We start from the raw sequence: 19,801 nt of genomic DNA, 5'->3' as shown, positions 1-19,801 counted from the left end.
GAGACCTCCAAACCTTAGGAAATAATTACGCCAGCACATCTACTATGTTACTCAGCATCATACACAGGCAAAAGGCCTGGAGAAAAGGGTCCTGACCTTTTTAACAGAGGCTTAATGGGATGTTATTTACCTCCTGGAAAAGACTCAGCTGCCCGTTTCCACACATTAAGTCTCTATTAAAGGGACAGGACAGTTCTCTCCAGGTCTCTTGGCAACTCTGGTTATACAGAAAAAAGTCTAACAAATCTCTCACACTGTATTTTAAAAACTTGATTGAACAAGTGAAGATACTTACCTCAACAGGAACAAATTTCCTAATGAATTTCACACCATGAGTTTCCATATATGCGCCTGCTTTTTCTGCCATTTCTTGGTCAAAGCCACGCAAGAGGATTGAGCGTACCATAACTGTGACATCCATACCAAGGCCAGCAAGAAATCCTGCACATTCCAAAGCTACGTAAGAAGCTCCCACAACTAAAGTCTTCCCAGGGCAGTAGGGGAGGGAGAAGAGGTCATCACTGAAAAGCAGAAAAGTTAGGGCAAGTAGTTAAATATTAACTTTTAATAGTTTAAAAAGGTTAATAACTGGAGTTTCATCTCACCTTGTAATGCAGTATTCTCTGTCTCCTGGGATACCTAGATATCGAGGTCTCTCCCCTGTGGCTATAACAAATGTTTGAGCTGTGTAGGAAGTTTCTTGTCCTTTCCTGTTGGTTGCCTATCACACAGAAACATGAACTAGTACTAGCATTCCTCAGAACAATTTTTCTACAAGCTATTGCCGGCAATACATTTTACGTGTTTAATGACTTACATGGTAATATGTAGCACTGATACAGCAGAATCATGCAAGCCCATTCTTTCTATATATTATAAAGGGGAATAATACATATTTTTACCACAACATCATATTTAAGTGACATACTCTACTCCTGGGGTGGATGCAAGCAGTTTTTTGGTTGATGAAAATGAGTGGAAAAATCCCCTTTGACCACACAAAAGGTTATGCTGGGGCTCATGGAACCTGTATGGCAAAACCCATATGCGGTAACAGCTATAGAAAGGAGGGGAAACGGCAAGTTAAAGCGAAGAAACTAGTTGGATCCGCCCCAGTACTCTCAATTCTAGGAAGAACTTTTTCCCAGTGCAGCTTCAGATGTTTAGGGAACACGCTATCCAGCACCTGTCCAGCACTAAACATTAGTCAAGAGTTTGTTTCTAATTCAAACTAAAGAAAGCATTTCCTATCTGGTGTTCAGTAAAAGTTCCAGACTTCAAGAATACTTTATCCACAACTGTTCCCATTATGTCTGCAAAACACATAATTTTGATTTATGCCTCCATAACCATAAGCCAACCAAGTCACAATATGAAACCTTTGCTATTGTACATTCACCCTGAAGACAGCACTCAGAAGTCATTTACATGTGACTTTCAAAACAGAAACTCAAATGATACTGTATTGGGGGAGCTGTTATGTAAGAAATCTTTATCGACAAGTGAAACTGTGTACACTGTGCTTGGAAACTAAACTACAGAGGAACTTAAGTCATCACACATACAGCAAGCATCCTCAGAATATCCCCCTTTATCCCCAGCCATGTCTTCTTCCAAAGTGGACACAGCAAATTTAGAATGTCTCATTCTCTACCCAGAAGAGTCGGGACCATTTTGGCATCTCAAAGAAATTACTAGATATTTTAAAACTCATCTTTTTACACTGGTGTTTTTAATGGATGTTGCACATGGATGCCTGACTAATCTTAGCAGTAATGAGGAATAAGGACTAGTCCTCCTATGGATTAAAAACTAGTTAAACAAGAAGCAGTGTGAATAAGTGGCCACATACACACGTGAGACCAAGTTATTTAGGATGATGAATTATGAAGAGCTCCAGGAGGATCTCTCTAAACTGACTTGAGTGGGTAACAATGTGGAAAATACAGTTCAACATTGGTTATATGTAAGGTGATACACAATGCAATAAATATGCTGATGAGGTCTCAATTGGCTGAAAAGAAAGATCTTGATGTTACAGTGGACAGCTTGACAAAAGTGTTCACTCAGTGCATAGCATGCTGGGATAAAATTGAGAAAAAAGCCAATATTTACTACTTTTTTTTTTAAAAAAATGTTGCCTTTCCACACAATTCAGTGTCCCCAAGGTGGCAAATATTTAAAAAAGTGGGGACCCACATGGACTTGTGGGGGACATCTCATTTCCCCCTCTCCCACCATGTCCTCTTTCTCCTCCCTCCTCTGCCATAGCCTCCCCCCTTTCCTGTTTCTTTCTCTCTTCCCCACTCACTTTTGTCTGCCCCCATCTTCATCTCCTGCCCAACAGCCTCTCCCCTATGGCCAACTTGCTTAGTGCAGGCCAAGCTAGATCCAGCTTCATGATGGGGAATCTGCAAGGCCTTACTGAGTGCACCTTATCTTTTACCCCCCCCCCCCACTATTTCCTATTTCCCTCCTCCTGGAAGCCTCCATATGCTCATCTTTTCGTACGTCCTTCTCTCTTTCAAACCCACTAAACAGACATTTTATCTGTTCCCCCCATCATCTATATTTCTTAATTTACTTCATTTATATACTGCCTTTTACCACAATGGTGATCCAAAGCATGTGATCCAACCAAACTTTATCTGCCCTCACCTTCAGTTTTCCCTCCTCCCCTCCCCCTGGTAACCTCTCCTCAGAACTCTGGACCAGGTGCATGGTACTAGCTGAACTGGGCCCAGTTGCACTGTGGAGAAGCTGTTTGGGCATTGGGGAAGCGGGTACTTCACTTTCCACATACCCCTCCATACGATATTTCTTCTTTCCTTCTTCGTAGCAGCTGCCATATTATTACCTTCACCCACGTCCTTCTCTCATATCTTTATATGCCTCCCCATCTTCAGATATATTTATTTACTTCATTTATATCCTTCCTTTATTTATGCTGAAGATCCAAAGCAGCTTACTTCATTCTCCTTTTATCCTTACAACAACGCTGTCCAGTAGGGTTTGGCAGAGCATGTGCGTGACTTGCCCAAAGCCACCTAGTAAGCTTCTACAGCCGCGTGGGGATTTAAGCCTGGATCTCCCAGATCCTGTTCTGAAACTAACCACTTCTTCAAACTAGCTTTTGTGCTAGTTGAACAGCAGCAAGCAAAAAGGCTGGGTGAGGCTGCTGCGTCTGGCCCCAATGAGTCTTCCTTCATCAGGCGAAACACCCTGTTTTTATAAGGTATAAATTCTGCCCTGCACAATGACCTACCCTTCTCTTCAGGCCTCTTGGTCACTTACTAGTTCTTCTCTCCTTGCTTCTATTAAGTTGTTCTTTAAATTTAAAAACTCGGATTTTTACAAAGGTAAATCAGGAAAAAGTTTGCAAATCAGCAAAATATTTAGATTTTTACATTTACATATTTAGTTTTTTTTACATTTTCAACCCCCCCCTCCAAATTTGTGCCAAGTATTTCCATCTTAATGTTTATAGTAGTATCAATATTAACACCAACACCCGTAATTTACCTAATTTCCAGGCTGTCAGCATTTATCATGCTAAATCATTACAATTGGTTGGATTCAGAGAACTGCAAAATGGATCCTGAATGGACTTTTCCACTTCCCCTTTTTCTTTCAGAACCTCTGCTCAGTGCCCCTCAAGATTAGATATAAAATTAATGGAATTTTTCACTCCTCCGCCTGCCCAATCACAGAAGTGCCTGATCATCTCTTCTCATCCCTTCCACTCAAGCATCCCCCCGCCCCTGCAACTCTCCCTGCCCTTGCAGCCCCTTGTTGCTGCTCCTTCCACCTCTCTACCTTCTATTGTTGAGTATCATTTTTTGCTTTGATGTCAGATTCACATATAAATATCATTTTTAGTGCTTCAGGGGAGTTACCCCACCAACACGTCATATTTTTTCTGCAAGTCTGGAATCTTCCCCTGAGTTTGCAGAAATATAAACCTGAGCCCTGTGCCGCCTTTAAAGTTTTTTGATCTGCACTGCAGAGGAGTCTACTAGGCTATTAGGTGCTCATTGTGTCACGTGTGCATAATCTTTTGAGGCTATGCTGGGGATTATGGAACTTGTGTGGATAGGAGCCACACAGGAGAGGGTTGCAGTGAAGGAGAAATAGGCCCTCCTCCTGCTCCTGCCAGAGGAAAATAAGATCCTACTCGATATATTTTGCAAATTCAGTAATAATAGGTTGAAGAATATGAATGGGTTTTTTTTTTTTGGAGGAAAGGGTTATTACAATACAGGAACCATCCAGGTTTTTAAAGTATACCAGCTTTCAACTAGCAAAGCCATACGTTCCGATAGACAAAAAGCCAAGTCTATATGCAGGTACCTTAATCTTATGCGGCCCAATGAACTCTCCAAATGCGTTGAGGTATGTCACCGATTTCTCACGCAAGGCCACCCGATAGCCCCAGTTCAAGGATCCTACGTAGTTCTGGATTGCTTCTACCATGGTGTCCCAATTGTGTTTTACTAGTAAGAAATAACATTTTGTTTGTAAAATTTTAAAAAGGTGTTGACCTTATTCAACTGACAAAACAATACTACAACAAGAAAAATTCTGATACAAGTTAGCATAACTTGATAAATCTCCTAGTGCAATGTGGGCAGATAAAGATCTATACAGAACTTTCAAGAGAGAAATTTGCCTACATTGACATCATTTAAAAAAAGATTAATTCCTGCTTTCACTAAGTAAATCATATGATTTTTAAAAACAAGCACTAGACCAAGTAAGCAAGGGTGAAATGAATACTGGGGGACAGGGTAATGAAGAGAAAATACAGCATCGCACATTCCTTTAATTCTATATTAAGCAGCACACACTTAAGTACTTAGTTAACTGGGTACCAATTGCAGGGTTTTGCTCCTTTCCCATGAATAAATCATTTGTTGCTTACATACCTTGCTCGTCATACTCCCAACCAAACTTCCTTGAATCCTGTAGAGCCTGGCCTAAAAGGGCAGCCTGATGCATCAGCTTCTTAGGAATGCAGCCCACATTTACACATGTGCCACCAAGTCCTGAAATGTGAAACTGAATTTTAACAGTATTTCCTTTAAGTTTTTAACAAAGGTGCATTTGGCCTATCATACAGCAATACCTCTGCATTTCAGGCACAAAGTTATTATGTAGCACTACCACTGTACAAGTATTGGCATTTGAGCACAACAAACTATGGTGTGTATTTAAAAAAGGTATTTTTAAAGATATTCCTGATATTTGAGTCAAAAAATATTGTTACAGTATTCGGTTTCAGCTCTTTTCCTGGGAATCTGAATATATTGTTTTATTTCCCTATGGATGAAACATTCCAGAGGGGCTGGAAGATCTGTTGCTAATGCAAACTATACCAAAATTGTAGCATAGTGAGTGCTGCCTGTCCTTTAAAAACCCTATGTTTCAAAAGAACTGGATCATGGAGTCCGATTCTATGGGCCCCTGAACAAGGTCCTTCCAGCCACTCTTCACTGTAGCCTGTGGGTGGGTACGGGGGGGGGGAGAAATCACATGCTTCCTCCAGAATAAAGAAAGCTTACCCAAACACAGTAGAACAACCACTGACCTGAAGCCTCCCCAAAAGAGCTAACAAAACCCAACAGAACTGGAGAATCCCAGTAGAACCCACTTGGCAGAACTCCTTGCCCTGAATGTTCAGTCTGTGTCCCCATCCCCCGCACTTTTCTTTGCTTTCCTGGCCAAGGAAAGAAAGAGAAGGAAGATTACCTCCAAAATGAATGGAACTGCATGCTAGAGAGAGCTGCTGCACTCTTCCCCTATCTTTCCGTGGTTCTCTCATGAGAGAATAGTTGTGTAAAGAATCACAAAAATACTGGATACAAATATATGAAGAGATGCAAAAGACCCTCAAACTCAGATCTGAATTAAATTAGAAAAGTATGCTTTTAAATATTTTACCAACTAATGTGAGAAAAGAACAAGGAGACCTCTTCTGTTATATGGTGATGGCAGCGAGAGTACTATTTGCAGGAAAATGGGAAAATGATGCCTGTCCTGGTCTCCCAGTTTGGAGAGATAAGATTTATGAATGTGCTTCAATAGCCAAGTCGACTACCTACTTACAAAATAGACCGATAACTGAGCTCTGGGAAAAATGAAAGGATTTCTTCCATTACTTAGGCTAAATTGACACAGAAGCTTAGAGGGGGGGGAGGGAAGGAGAGAGAAGGAGAAATGTTACATATTTAGGCTGAGGGAAAACAAATATATAATATTTTGTCTATCAAGCTAAGGAAACTTAAATGTATTGCTTGTTTTACTCTCAAAGCTATTATAACTACTGTTTATATGCTTATTGGTTGTATACGATTGTATAACTTTTAATTTAGTGTCTAATTTAGAATCTGTATAACTTTTATATTATGTATTTTAATTTCTTTTCTTTAATAAATTTTTTTTTTAAAATGAATCATCATGTGATTGGACAGTCTGTTCAATTACATGAAAATTCTGTTTGGACAGACTGTGCAGCCACTCTCCTTAATATGTAATGCCATTTATCTTTGAGAGTCACCTCTCTCTCCCTCCCTCCTCCAAAGTTACACTTACAGAGTAAGATGTTCTGCCAGATGGGTTCTTCTGGGTTCTTCTGGTTCTGTTGGGCTTCATTAGTTCTTCTGGGGAGGCTTTGGGTCAGTGATTGCATGCAACCCCCCCCCCCCCCCCACACACACACAGGGTACAATGGAGAGGCTGCAGAATACAATCCTTGGTCCAATTCACTTGAAAATTGGGGAGAAGGTCTTTAAAGCCCCATGTGAGATCTGAGGATCAAGCTATGCATTACAGCAGAGGTGATCAGTGTTCCGTAATGTAATGCATAGCTTAGCTCTCAGACTTAATATGTACAATCAACTTTGCACCAGAGTTTAAAAGTCCAGTGGCTGTAAAAGAGTTTCTCTGTTCCAGTTGAAGGCAGTTTCACGTATCTCTAGAATCTAGAATGTACAAGCAACTTTGGTAGTGTTAGTTGTATCCCCAATAGGTTGGAGAGACCTTGTGAATGTGTTATGAGGGCGCCATCAGCAGAGTTCCAGTGTCAAAGACAATGTATTTGGAACAGAGTAACAAGATAAAACTGTTTCTACAAAGTTTCAAATATCTTCTACTGATCAGCAAAGTGGCAACTTTACCATTATAACACACTACAGGAAGAACACAAGAAGATGGATTTAATAGTTGAATGGCTGGAATTTTATTCCATACTTCAGTGCCCAACGAACCTGGTTCTTTCAATGTCACTGCATTAGTTCCCATGCTTCATGTTCACAATACTCATTCTGAAGTCACAGCATCCATCAATAAGTTCTTAAGTAATGGAATAAAGCTACTAATTTAAAGAAGGTGTGACACATTCATTGTAAAAGCCAACTCAACCCTTTAAAAATGCACAGAAATACTCAAAACACTACAAAGACACAAGCTAAATTCTAAGAGTAAAGGAGTCCTGCTACAAGTTACTATATATTAGTTCCTTTTTCTTTTAATGGGAATATGTATTTTGCATCCTCCAAGTATTTCATGTGGTAAACAACCTAAATGTTTAATTCTTCTGTATGTCAAATAAATATTCTCCTACAAAAAGCAATGGTGTAGAATAGCCACATAACTAGAACAAAGACTTAAGAGGTTCTCTGAGGAAAGTTTGAAGGAAGGGAACTAAAATTGTAAGTTAGGAAGCTACCCATGTTAATCAATGTCACCTGCACAAAAATATTGTCAATCCACACAGTAAGATACTGCCTTTTCCTAATCAAAGCCAGGAATTAGCAACCTAATAATCAATGCCAGTATTAAAAACCGTTCAAGCATAAAAGACATACCCCATGTAGTACCCGTGGGTGTTGGCACAACATAGTCTAGCACCATGACCTTCCTTCCCAAGACAGCAGCTTCCTGAAAATAAGCAACTGAACATTAGAATTAAGTAGATGCAGATATTTCACCCATAAAAGGCACAACCTATAGGTTTTCATAAAATGTCATGCCAAGAAAAGAGAAGGGTAACAATGTAGGGAGCAGGCACTGGTTGAAGCACAGCATCACACATCTATTTCTTGAACACAGGTCAGTAATCATTTACCATGCAATCCAATAATCCAGACTTACCATTGACTTCAAGGTGGTTAGACGGGAGTTACTCTGTGCATGAATGTAATGTTCCTCTAATATGAAGAGGTATCTCACGCATTTTACTCTAAAACCAAGCCCTTTCCCACATGTCTGATCCTTCTCTGTTAAATTTTCTAAGCTAATTGCAAAAAATCCCAAAGTGTAACATACTCTATGAAAAGTTTTTTGTTCTAGACTTAAAACCTTTCAAATGTTTTAGAGCATAACCCAAGCATCACCAGTCATTAGCATGCTCACAAGCTTTTCTTTCCCTGCAATTCAAAACCTTGACAGCATTCATTTAGCCTGGATGGTACACACAAACACCCCCTTTCTTCACACATTAGCAGAAAACTTACTACTATAAATCTGCCATACAGCCAAAATACTACACATCCCTCCCCCCAGCTTCCTTAGCCTTTCTGTTCAAGGAGAAAAGCTGCTTCCACTGTGCCACCATAACATGCAATATTGTTACAGAGTTACCAATTACCACATGGCAGAGTAGATTAAAATATTAGGGGCCTGGCACTAGCAAGCCAACCCAGATGTCATCCACTGATCTATTTGGATGATCTTTAATTTAATGTTATGTGTGGTAAGTCAATTAGGTCTTAATCATAGGGCAGAGCAGTTACATGAAAGAAAGGCCATACTAAAACAGAAAGGAATACTGAAATAAAACAGTACTTTCTAGAATTAAATCCAATCAGCACTGGCTGCAGGCAGTAAAATATATTATTTTGATGCACAATACTTGCTATTGTAGTACTAAAAATTTAAGTATTTAAGTACCTTGTTTCCCTCAGAATTTGTATAAGGCTCTATTCAGGTCTAAGTGAACACATTTACTTTTAGAAGTATGCTCTCTAGTTTCAGTAGTACTTAATAAATGAAATATTTTGATTCAGTGATAGATTAGCCTTTTGCTCTAAAGAATTTGAAGAGCTGATTTAAATCAATCCACCCACCCATACAGCAAATGAGAGAAAATTTCAACAGTTTTAAAAAGCATACAAGAGTTCCATATGCAAATAAAGGTTTGACAAAGTTCATACCTTGGAACATGCAAGTCCTCCAGATCCCCCGCCAATAACAATTAGGTCATAATCATAGGCTTCCGTCTCTTCATTTTTGGTACCTCCTAGAAGCCTCTGCAATAAGCCGCTATGGTAAGCCTGTAATAAGGAAGCACACCTTTTTTTTTTACTGGGAGCCAGTTTGGTGTAGTGGTTAAGAGCAGCGGGACTAAACTGGAAAACGGTTTGATTCCCCACTCCTTTCCTTGAAGCCAGCTGAGTAACCGTGGGTCAGTCACAGCTCTTCCAGAGCTCTCTCAGCCCCACCCATCTCACAGGGAGATTGTTGTGGGGATAATAATAATATTCTTTGTAAACTGCTCTGAGTGGGTGTTCAGTTGTCCTGAAGTGCGGTATATAAATTGAATATTATTATTATCCTGAGCCAAGCCTGTGACACTAAGCCTTGATACTTATCGAGCTCTGTTTTACCCATCTAAGGCATAGTGAGCCCAACTGTCAGCCCTTGTCCATCCTACTGTGTGGTTGAATGTTAAATTTTAAAAGTTAACGAATGCTGTAGCAAGGCATCACAATTCTATGCACACAAGCTGTATCTCACAGGAGTAGAACTTGCTTTGAGTCTGGCTGAACTTTAAAATAAAGCTATGAAGAATGATGCTAGAAAAATTAAACTATCAGAAGAATCATCCCACAAGATCCCAGGCAAATGAAAATGGATATTTTGACTTCATGTTCTATTTGCACGTATGCAAGACAACAGAGTAATACACTCAAACTGCAACAATTCACTACTGTATGGCATGCATGTAATGGAAGGTAGCAAAAAGTGGAAATAACTGGAGAAATCTGGTTAATACAATTCATTTAAATGTCAAGGAGGAGGAGGGTGCAATGTTACCTGGAAAGTTTGATCACATCCACCTACATGAGTTCCATTCACAAACACATTGGGGACAGTCCTCTGGCCTGTTAATCCAAGTAATACTTCCTGAATACTGGGGCCATCATCTAAAGAAGAAAACAGTTATGCTTATTGACCAGGAATCTCAGATGACATTGTCCAGCACTGGGTAGCAGGAGAAGTTGCTGCTGACAGGAAGTAGCCTATTCATACGCAGAGCCCATCACGATCTAGTACACCCCACTAAAGGCACTATAAGGCACTGGCGGCATGGCAGTAGAACATGCCTGTGCATCTTTGTCGATCAGACAATGGGGAACAGCAGGAACAACCTGCCCAAAGACACCACCCAGGCTGCCTAGACAGCAGAAACTGTGGATGATATCTTTATGAGTTATAGAGACAGCATATGCAGCTTGGAGAAAGATTAAAAACTGAATGCTGTAAATCCCCCCTCTCAGATCACCTTAAAAAAGGGAGCGGGAAAGAGACTATCAGTAGTCAGGGTTGCCAAAACTAGCAAAAACTTTCATGTGTTACAGCTTACTTCCTCAGACGCATAAAGTCACAGAACTTGACTTGGAGTGAGCTCTCACAAACACACCATTAAGTTTGCTAGTCTTTAAGGCGCCACAGGACTTTATTTTTCAGTATTATCATATGGCTAAAGTGCAAATAGTGTATAAATTCTTGCATGAATATTTTCAAAGATCTACCGATCTCTCAGGTAACCATAATCAGTTGCTGATAACTTCAAGTTTTACAAACATTAAAATTTACTGCATTAAAATTTAATGTGTCTTGTTTAGAGGGAAACACAGTGATCAAGCTATACTATTGAACTGACATGCCTTGTGCATCTGAAGTAATACTTCCACAGAAAACAATGTGATCATGAATTGACAAAATGCTATGTAGGCTCTGAGCCCTTTGATTACAGTTAAAGTCCCAAGGGTTATGGCTAAGCTTCAGATTTAGTCACTTCATCAGGAACTTAATATATTAAAAACATCAATAACTTTGTCTCTAGCATGGCTTTAACTAAGCATTATGTAAAGTCGATATATAACCTGAAACATCAGTTTCCATCATCTTCTTAGAGAAAAAATATGAAGCAAAGTATAACTGAGCAGGTTTCAAAATTCTTGTGTGTCTTTTGATCCTCTGAAGGCAGCTTTCAAGCAGAATATTAAAAATTTCAACTACCAAAAACTTTGTTTCCAACCTCTCTTCTACAGAATACCCAGTCTAACAACACTTAACCTCCACACTGCATCTTCTTCATGTTTTGCCTCTTGCTCCTTCTGCAAGCTGCAAATTCAGTGACACTCTTCAGCCATTGCGGTTCATTCCTAGCACTCTGCAGTTCTTGCCTTCAACTCACCCCATCCTTAATTTATACTTCACCACTGATGCTGTAAGTCACATCTCCTTCCCACAAAGTTCTGCCTCCTTCAATGAGGAAACCAAAACCAATCACTCTGAACCCTACCACCATATTTATAATTTCTTCTCCCTTCCCTATCCCATGTGAGGAGCTGTCTACCCTGTTGATCTCTCCTAACTCCCTCTTGGCTTATTCCCTCCTGACTGCCATTTCTGCCACTGTCCAAACTCTCTAGCATCTCAACAAACTTACCCCTCATCTCTGGCTCCTTTCCTACTGCATACCAATATGCCACTGTTTCCTCCACTCTCAAAAACACATTCATTGACTTATCTCACACTTTCTATCACCCAATTTTCCTTCTACCCTTTGCCTCCAAACTATTAATATGTATTATTATTTAATACTATCTCAACTTTCTCTTACACTCCACACACCACTGAAACTGCCCTCACTGAAATTGCTCTCCCTTCAGTGTAAAAGTTCAAGGATCTCTACTATGGTCTCATCCTTCTTGGATTCTTTCATTTCATTGATGCAACTGATAATTCTCTCCTGCTTTAAATCCATCATGTCCAAAATTTCTATGACGCTGCCCACATAACTGTTCATTCAATATTTCCACAGACAGAAGATCTTCCACTGCCTCTCCATTCTACTGTCCCCACCAGGCATCTGTCCTCATCTCTACAAAATATCCTTGGGTGAACTCATCAAATCTCAGGAATTTCAGTACCACCCAGAGCTAAGTTTCTACCTTGTCTTTAATTCTCCTTCCCTGTTCCCCTTGACAACTCTGGAAAAATAGCCCTACCCAGCAAAAACTCTGGAGTTTATGCTTACTTCATCTACTACAGTCTTCTACCTGGTTTTCTACTGTACCTTCTCCTTCTAATCTCAATTCATTTCTCTTGGCTTCCTATCTACCACAAACTCATTTATTCCCTTTAAAGGCTTCCACGGCCTTACCTGTGTATTCCTATCCCAATATACTTTTGCCCTTCACTTCTCAGCTGTCCAGGTCTCCTGCTCCCTTGTGATGAACTGCACTTAACAGCAGGTTTCCAAAGTGCAGCAAAATTAGAGAGCTGAAAGGGGAAGGGGGTTAACTATTCCTTAGAATGAAGAACTTGAGTAACAGGCTGCTCCCTCTTCTCTGATTGGGCAGCACCAGCTGAAAAAAAAACCCCTGTATGATCAACAAAGTGCTGAGGAGGAGTAGGAATTTTTTTATTATTTTATTCCATACCGGAATTTCTGTCAGAACCAGTGAGAAGGCAGTCAGTTGGTTTCTGGCAAAATTGGGAGTCAGGAGTGTAACAAGAAAAGTCAGACAGGTTCACCTTTAGAGTGAAGAGAGAAGACTCCTTTGCTTTAACTGTAGTATTACTGTCCAGAGGAAGACTTCTATCTAAGAATTCAAAGAATAAGTGTCAGCATAAGCTGAAGCATGCTTTACACAGGCACCAGAGAACTGGGAACGTGTTTTGGGCAAGAGTGATTGGGTAGTAGGTTGAGATTCCCTTCCAAGACAAAAGGATGAGGGGTTATATCTTCTGAGAAGTAGATTAATTCCTGCCCTGTTTCTAAGGGTGTTTGACCCTGAAGAGGACTCCAGGTCTGTTGTGAAGGTAAAATGGTTTGAGACTACCCAGGAAATAGAAATACCCTCTAATTTCAAGAAAGGAGCGAATTAGATGCACAAAGAAAGTGACTAACTCTAGAAAACCGGAACTGTTATAGGAAACTTCCTGAAGAACATTGTGTAACTGAATTATGATGTACAACACCTCTCACTGTTAAGAACCAAAAATATATGAAAATATATTTCATGGATAATATTTTGCATGTTACACAAAGTGTATTGTATAATACCAACAAAATTTTACTTCCACACTTCCATCCCTTGACTACACCTACTCAATCCCTGGCTGTTAAATAAAGTTATTCTTTTTTAATGTTAGATAGTCTCTAGTGTCATTTCTAAGCAAAAAGGAAGAAGGGTCATGCTTTTCCCCATCAAGTTCCTGGGCTTGGCTAAAAGCCAAAATTTTATCTGCGTATCAGGGTGGGTCAAAGACTTTCCAAACCACAAATATTAACATGCTACTTGGAGCAGCTCAGTCACAGCAGGGTGACTGAATTTTGGCAGGAAAATCTGCCTCACAGTGGGGAGAGTGAAGGAGAGTCTGTCATATCCCTCCTATGTTATTGCTCCTTCTCCCACAGTGCACCTAATATCTGGAACCATCTTCTAGAGAGCCAGGTGATGCCACCTCTCTTCAAAATAAGCCACAAAGCCTTGGCAACAGTCCCTCCTTCTCTTCCGAAGTTAAGCTTATGCACCTAGAATGAGAATGAACAGTCTTCCAGTTTGTCTCTACATCCAACTCCTTTCCATCCTTTTGTAGTATCCCCATGTCAAATTTCAGAGGTTATAAACTCCCCAGATATGGTCCTGTTTTCTTGTATTTTAAAGAATCGTATACACTGGTAGATTAACAGAGTTTTTAAAACAGCAAACATAAAAGTGACCTTAAATATTAAACAGACTACAGCCTATGAAAATGGTGTAGATGTTTTGGATAAATTGAGCATATCTAAAGCAAGGCATATAACCTTGTGCTGTTACTATCATTTCCTTTTAGCATACTGACTTTGGTGCCATATCCTCACAGCAAATAACAAATGTAACTTATAACACTTTAAAGCAATCCATTCAATTTGTTCTTTGAACTCCGGGTATAACATTTAAAACTCAAAGAATGGAGATTAGCATCTACTGCTGAATTGATGCCACACTACAAAAGCAGTCACCGGAAACCTTTAATTTGGTCAGCTTATGGTAGCGAAGCGATATAATATAGCAAACTTTCTACTTACTTACCTGAGTGACCTTTCCACCTTCGTGAAATATCTATACAACTAAAAACCTTATATTCAACACTAGCATAAGCTAATTCAAATAGGCAAAATGAATAACAGGCAGTAACTCTACAGCATTTATTTCTTGAATATTCCCAGTTTAGATCAGCACCATCATTGGATTAAAAAAAAACAACCCTACTTGCTGCATGCAAGCAGTATTTCCCTATTAAGTTAGTAAAATCTCAAAAGAATGCTTTGCTTAGCATACTTGGCATTTGTTACAATTTCTGTGCCAGAACTATATTCTGTAAATGACTCAGCCACTTTCTTCATGAAGACTTCTTATGAGTTATGGCAATCATTAACAAGTTAACAAACAATACAAGAGAACAAGTGTTTGGAGAAAAGCAGCCTACACACACTCAAAACAGAAGCAGCTTTACATGGTAGGCCAGAAAAAGTTCCTCACACAACACACATTTTCCCACAGGCAATTAGGCCCAAGATTCCAAAATTAGGCAACGAATGTGATTTCAGCAAATAATTTGCCAGATACTTAGTGGTTTGTACAGACCAGAAAGGTAGCTAATGCACAAGAAAGAACAGGAGGAGGATTAAGTTCTATATAGGGTGCTGCATTTTAAACTTACCTATCTTGTCAAGTTCCAAAGCACTGTATTCTACTCCCAGAGAATGAAAAAGTTCTTTTACCTAGACAAAAAAAGGCAGAAGGCATAAAAATTGAATGTTATCACCACAGGAACCATACTAATAAGAAAAAAGGACAGTTTTCTATATGGGTTAGTCTATTTAAAAAGTTATCCTTTTATTTGGTTTCTGTGGTTTGTGCAACTAATTAAGTTAAACTCCGCTGAATTACTGCCCAGGCAGGTAATTAAAGAAATATACAGAGCCTCCATTTGTCATGCTCTGCTCATTTATATTCAGGAATATTAGTGCCATCATCCCCTCTCTTTACCCATTAAGGGTCAAACTAGATTTAACAGTGTGATGCCTGTATTTATTCACATTTTTTCTGTTTATGCTTAAAGAAAAGGGCTTCTTTCATGTTCTCATTTAAAAACATGCATTCTATGAGAACTAGCTTCTCTCCTTAACAAGGTATATTCTATCGGTTTAAGAATTTTTCTTCCAGCCTGACTTGCTTCTGATGTCAGAGTGGGGCTGGGAGCCATTGACCGTGGAGGGAAGTGAGGGATGGGAGGGGCAGGATTTATTTATTTACATTATTTATAGTCCACCTTGCTCTCTGAATCTCAAGGCAGATTATAAAGTGTGAATCAGTAAAGTCAATTTCAAAGACATTTCAATAAACAATGTAATAGCATATATAAATGCAAATTTGCAAAGCTTTAAAACTAGCAAGTATCTAATACAGAGTTGAAGAAATGCTAAAAGTGCATAAGCAATTCTAAACCTGACATATGAAACAATATACACTATCCAGTAAGATCATATTTACAACAGACAGTACATAGCAGTAAGTTTTCTTAAGCATCTCTTTGAGACCACTTCCTTACAATACAGCCCTCCTATCTGAGTAAAAAGCCCTCTTGAATAATTCAGTTTTGCACTGTTTGCAGAAAGCCAGTAGAGTGGTAGCTTTCCTGATCTCAGGTAGGCAGTTCTATAAGATGAGGACCACCATACAGAATGCATGTGCATGGGCAGCTGTTGATTTTGCCCCTATGCAAGGTGGCACATACAGGTGGTCCTGTTTTGATGAGCAAAGAAGCTGTGGCATTAGCTCCTCTCACCAATGTACTCTGTATGTTAAAAAAAATCAGATCTGCCTTCCAGTTTTACACAAAAGCAGACAATTTGTCTGAATACACATCCCTCTCACCAATCATCACATCTGGTTTGGGGCATTTTTAGCCAACAATAGTCTTAACATTTCTCAACAGCTTTTTGAAATCTTCCTATCCTGCTGTACTTTAAAGTAGTGGTTTCTGCCAGCTTCCAAAAATCCAGATGTTATATCTGCTCCTATGTGAAGTACAAGAACAATGTTCAAAGTTTCTTGAAATAAAAAAAATCTGTTTACTGCCCATAGAATGCTATCTATTTGGCATGCCATTTATGCTGCTAGAATGACAGTCTTCTGCCTCAATGATAACAGCACCTTTTGTCTATTTTTTCTCATCAGTTAGTATAAAAACAGTGTGTGCTTCAGCAGGACACTGAACTACCATTTGAAAGAGTCTCATAGCTTCTTTGCAAAGCATACAAAAATAGATACATTGAAGCTGTTTAGCCTATTTCCCAAATTCATCTTTAAGAAATTGCTGGACCTAAGTTTTATTGCATTGATTGTTAAACCAGTTTTGGAACTTGGCTCAAGGTGGGGCCATCTCTACACTTGAAGTTAATATTCCTTGTTCTTCATGTATGATGGCCCCTTTGTTATAGATACTGTCCTATACTTGCTATCCTTGATGCTTATCAATGTCACATAGATCATTAGTAGAGTCCAGTAGCACCTTTAAGACTAACCAACTTTATTGTAGCATAAGCTTTTGAGAGCCACAGCACTCTTCGTCAGATGCATGGAGGGTATGAAGAGACTGGCCAGAGATATATAGATGGCGAGGAGAGGGAGGAGAGGGTGCAGAGAGTGAGGGTCATGTAAATGTAAATCAGTTACAAAAAGTCATGAAAGAGGTGGAGTACACAATCCAGGCTAGGTGTGACTTCTCCCCTCCATAGCAGAATCTGAATGGAATGCCCGAAGGCAGTTACTTCTGGTAATGAGATAACTATTCATAGTTTCTATTCAATCCAAGTCTGACTGAGAGCCAAACTACAAGTGATGCCTGACACTAGTTGGACACTTGTCATCTTCCCTCAAGTTTTGATGGGAAATGTAGGCATCCTGGTCTTGCAGCTTGGCTCTCTGATTGCAGTCCAATGAACTTTTCAACTGTCACTTGTCCAACATTCCACCACGCTGCCTACATTTCCCATCAAAACTTGAGGGAAGCTGGCAAGCGTCCAACTAGTATCAGGTGTCACTTGTAGTTTGGTTTTAAGTCAAATTTACATATGAATTCCAATTCAGCAGCTTCCCATTGGATTTTGTTTTTGAATCGTTTCTGTTGAATTATGGTGACCTTTAAGTCCTTGATGGAATGTCCTGGTAGATTGAAGTGTTCTCCTACTAGTTTCTGGATATTGCCATTTTTAATGTCAGATTTGTGTCCATTTATTATTCTGCGCAGAGGTTGGCTGGTTTGTCCTATGTATAGAGCATATGGACACTGTTGGCACATTAGGGCATATATCACGTTGGAGGATGAGCAGCTGTAAGAGCCAGAGATAGTGTAGTTGACACCATTGGGTTCTGTAATCGTATTTTCTGGGTAGATATGTGGGCAGAGTTGGCATCTGGGTCCGTTGCAGGGTCTGATCCCTGTGCTGATTGATTAGATTTTTAGCCCTCCCTCCCCACAAGCAGGGTCAGGGCAGGTTACAATCATAAATAAATTGCAATGGATTACAATGGATAAAACAATAAAATAACATCTCAGTACAAACATGAATTTCAGTATTCCAGATGGGGCACCCTTCCCCGTTTCTCTGCCCATCATACACCAAGGAAGAAAAGGGTAGAGGTGTGTGTTTGTGAAACTCTAGCATAGCATGGGGGGGTAGATGAACCATACGTCCCCCCCATTGGTAAGAGACAGGCAGGGAGGCTAATTAGAGGGTTCCCGTACTGGCCTCAACCATATGCCTGGCATCTCTGTCTTACAGGCCTGCCGAAAAGATATAAGATCTTGGCGGGCCCGAGTGTCTTCCGACAGAGAGTTCCAACAGGTTGGGGCCAGGATAGAGAATACCCTGGCCCTGGCTGAGGCCAGCCAAGCCTCCCTGGGGCCAGGAACCACCAGTAGGTGTTTACCTGCAGACCTAAGAGCTCTCTGAGGTACATATGGGAAGAGGCGGTCCCTCAGATATGCTGGTCCCAGTCCGTTTAGGGCTTTATAGGTCAGAACCAAAACCTTGAACCTGATCTGGAACTCCACAGGGAGCCAATGCGGCTGCCGCAGAGTTAGAGTCATGTGTGCCCTGAATGGAATTCCTATCAGGACACGACCTGCTGCAGTTTCCGGGTCAGACCCTGCGTAGAGCGAGTTACAGTAATCTATTCTGGAGGTGACCATTGCATGGATTACTGTTGTTAGGTCATGGGTTGAGAGATGGGGGCAAGCTGCCTGGCCTGCTGAAGATGGAAAAAGGCAGTTTGGGAAGCTGCCTTGACCTGGGCCTTCATTGACAAGGAGGAATCCAGTGTCACACTAAGGTTCCTGACTGATGGAATGGGCACAAGTGGTGCCCCCTCAAAGGCCGGGAGCTGGATCCCCATATCTACCCCCCCATGGCCCAAGTACAGGACTTCCATCTTTGTGAGGTTCAACTTCAGTCTGCTCTGCTTCACCCATCCAGACACAGCCCCCAATGCTCTAAATAGGGCCTCAGGGGCAGAGCTGTTAGTGACTCTGTTAGCAGGTTCATGTTGGTTCGTGAGAAGATGTTTAAGGTTGGGGGGGCTGTCTGTAGGCAAGGAGAGGTCTTCCACCCAGGGTTTGTGAGACATAGGCATCGTTTTCCAGGATGGGCTGTAGATCACTGATGATACGTTGGATAGGTTTGAGCTGAGAACTATAGGTGACAACCAGCGGTGTCCTGTTGTTAGTTCCTTTTGGTTTGTCCTGGAGCAAGCTGTTTCTGGGTACTAGTCTGGCCCTGTCAATTTGTTTCCTCACCTCATTTGGTGGGTACTGTAGCCCCAAAATTGCTTGTTGTAAATCTCTTAAGTGAGAGTCCTGATCAAGAGTATTTGGAGCAGATACAATTGTAACATAAGGCTTGGCTTTAGACAATCAACCGAGTGGTATGTTTTGGGTGGTAGCTGGAGGCATGTAGATATGAGTATTGGTCAGTGGGTTTCCAGTATAAGGGGGTATTTATCCATCCATTATGTAGTTGTACAGTGGTATCCAGGAAGTGTACCTGTTGTATACAGTGGTCCAGGTTCAAGTTGATAGTAGGGTGAAAGTTGTAGAAGTCCTGATGAAATCTCTCAAGGGCTTCCTTCCCTTGGAAGAAATCATGCCAAATGATGTCATCCAAGAACCTTAAGTACAGGAGTGGTTTCAGTGGATGGGAGCTGAGGAAGCGCTGCTTCTACCTATTTATCTCTGGTCAGTTTCTTCATACCATCCATGCACCTGACGAAGAGAACTGTGGCTCTTGAAAGCTTATGCTACAATAAAGTTGGTTAGTCTTAAAGGTGCTACTGGACTCCTTACTATTATGCAACTACAGACTAACACAGCTAACTCCTCTGGATCTATGAACATAGATAATTAACAACCTTTCGATACCATGGATGTAAAAAAAACATGACTATAAAGACTTCTG

General features: G+C 40.4%; 1 protein-coding gene across 1 annotated transcript in view; it reads right to left on the bottom strand.

Annotated features, from left to right (window-relative positions):
• The window catches only part of TXNRD3 (thioredoxin reductase 3), a 41,073-nt gene that overhangs the window by 6,267 nt on the left and 15,005 nt on the right, over positions 1-19,801 (bottom strand). Inside the window, exons 2-9 of the mRNA XM_054976876.1 lie at positions 15,004-15,064; positions 10,096-10,205; positions 9,213-9,332; positions 7,866-7,938; positions 4,926-5,045; positions 4,351-4,493; positions 606-721; positions 296-521 (exon numbers count right to left, since the gene is read on the bottom strand). Of these exons, the coding sequence (XP_054832851.1) occupies positions 296-521; positions 606-721; positions 4,351-4,493; positions 4,926-5,045; positions 7,866-7,938; positions 9,213-9,332; positions 10,096-10,205; positions 15,004-15,064 (969 nt within the window). The remainder of the gene's footprint in view (positions 1-295; positions 522-605; positions 722-4,350; positions 4,494-4,925; positions 5,046-7,865; positions 7,939-9,212; positions 9,333-10,095; positions 10,206-15,003; positions 15,065-19,801) is intronic.

The sequence above is a fragment of the Eublepharis macularius genome, chromosome 4 (genome assembly GCF_028583425.1).
Source record: "Eublepharis macularius isolate TG4126 chromosome 4, MPM_Emac_v1.0, whole genome shotgun sequence".
Taxonomy (NCBI): Eukaryota; Metazoa; Chordata; class Lepidosauria; order Squamata; family Eublepharidae; genus Eublepharis; species Eublepharis macularius.
Note: the sequence above shows the minus strand (reverse complement) of the source record. Positions and strands in the feature narration are given on the sequence as shown.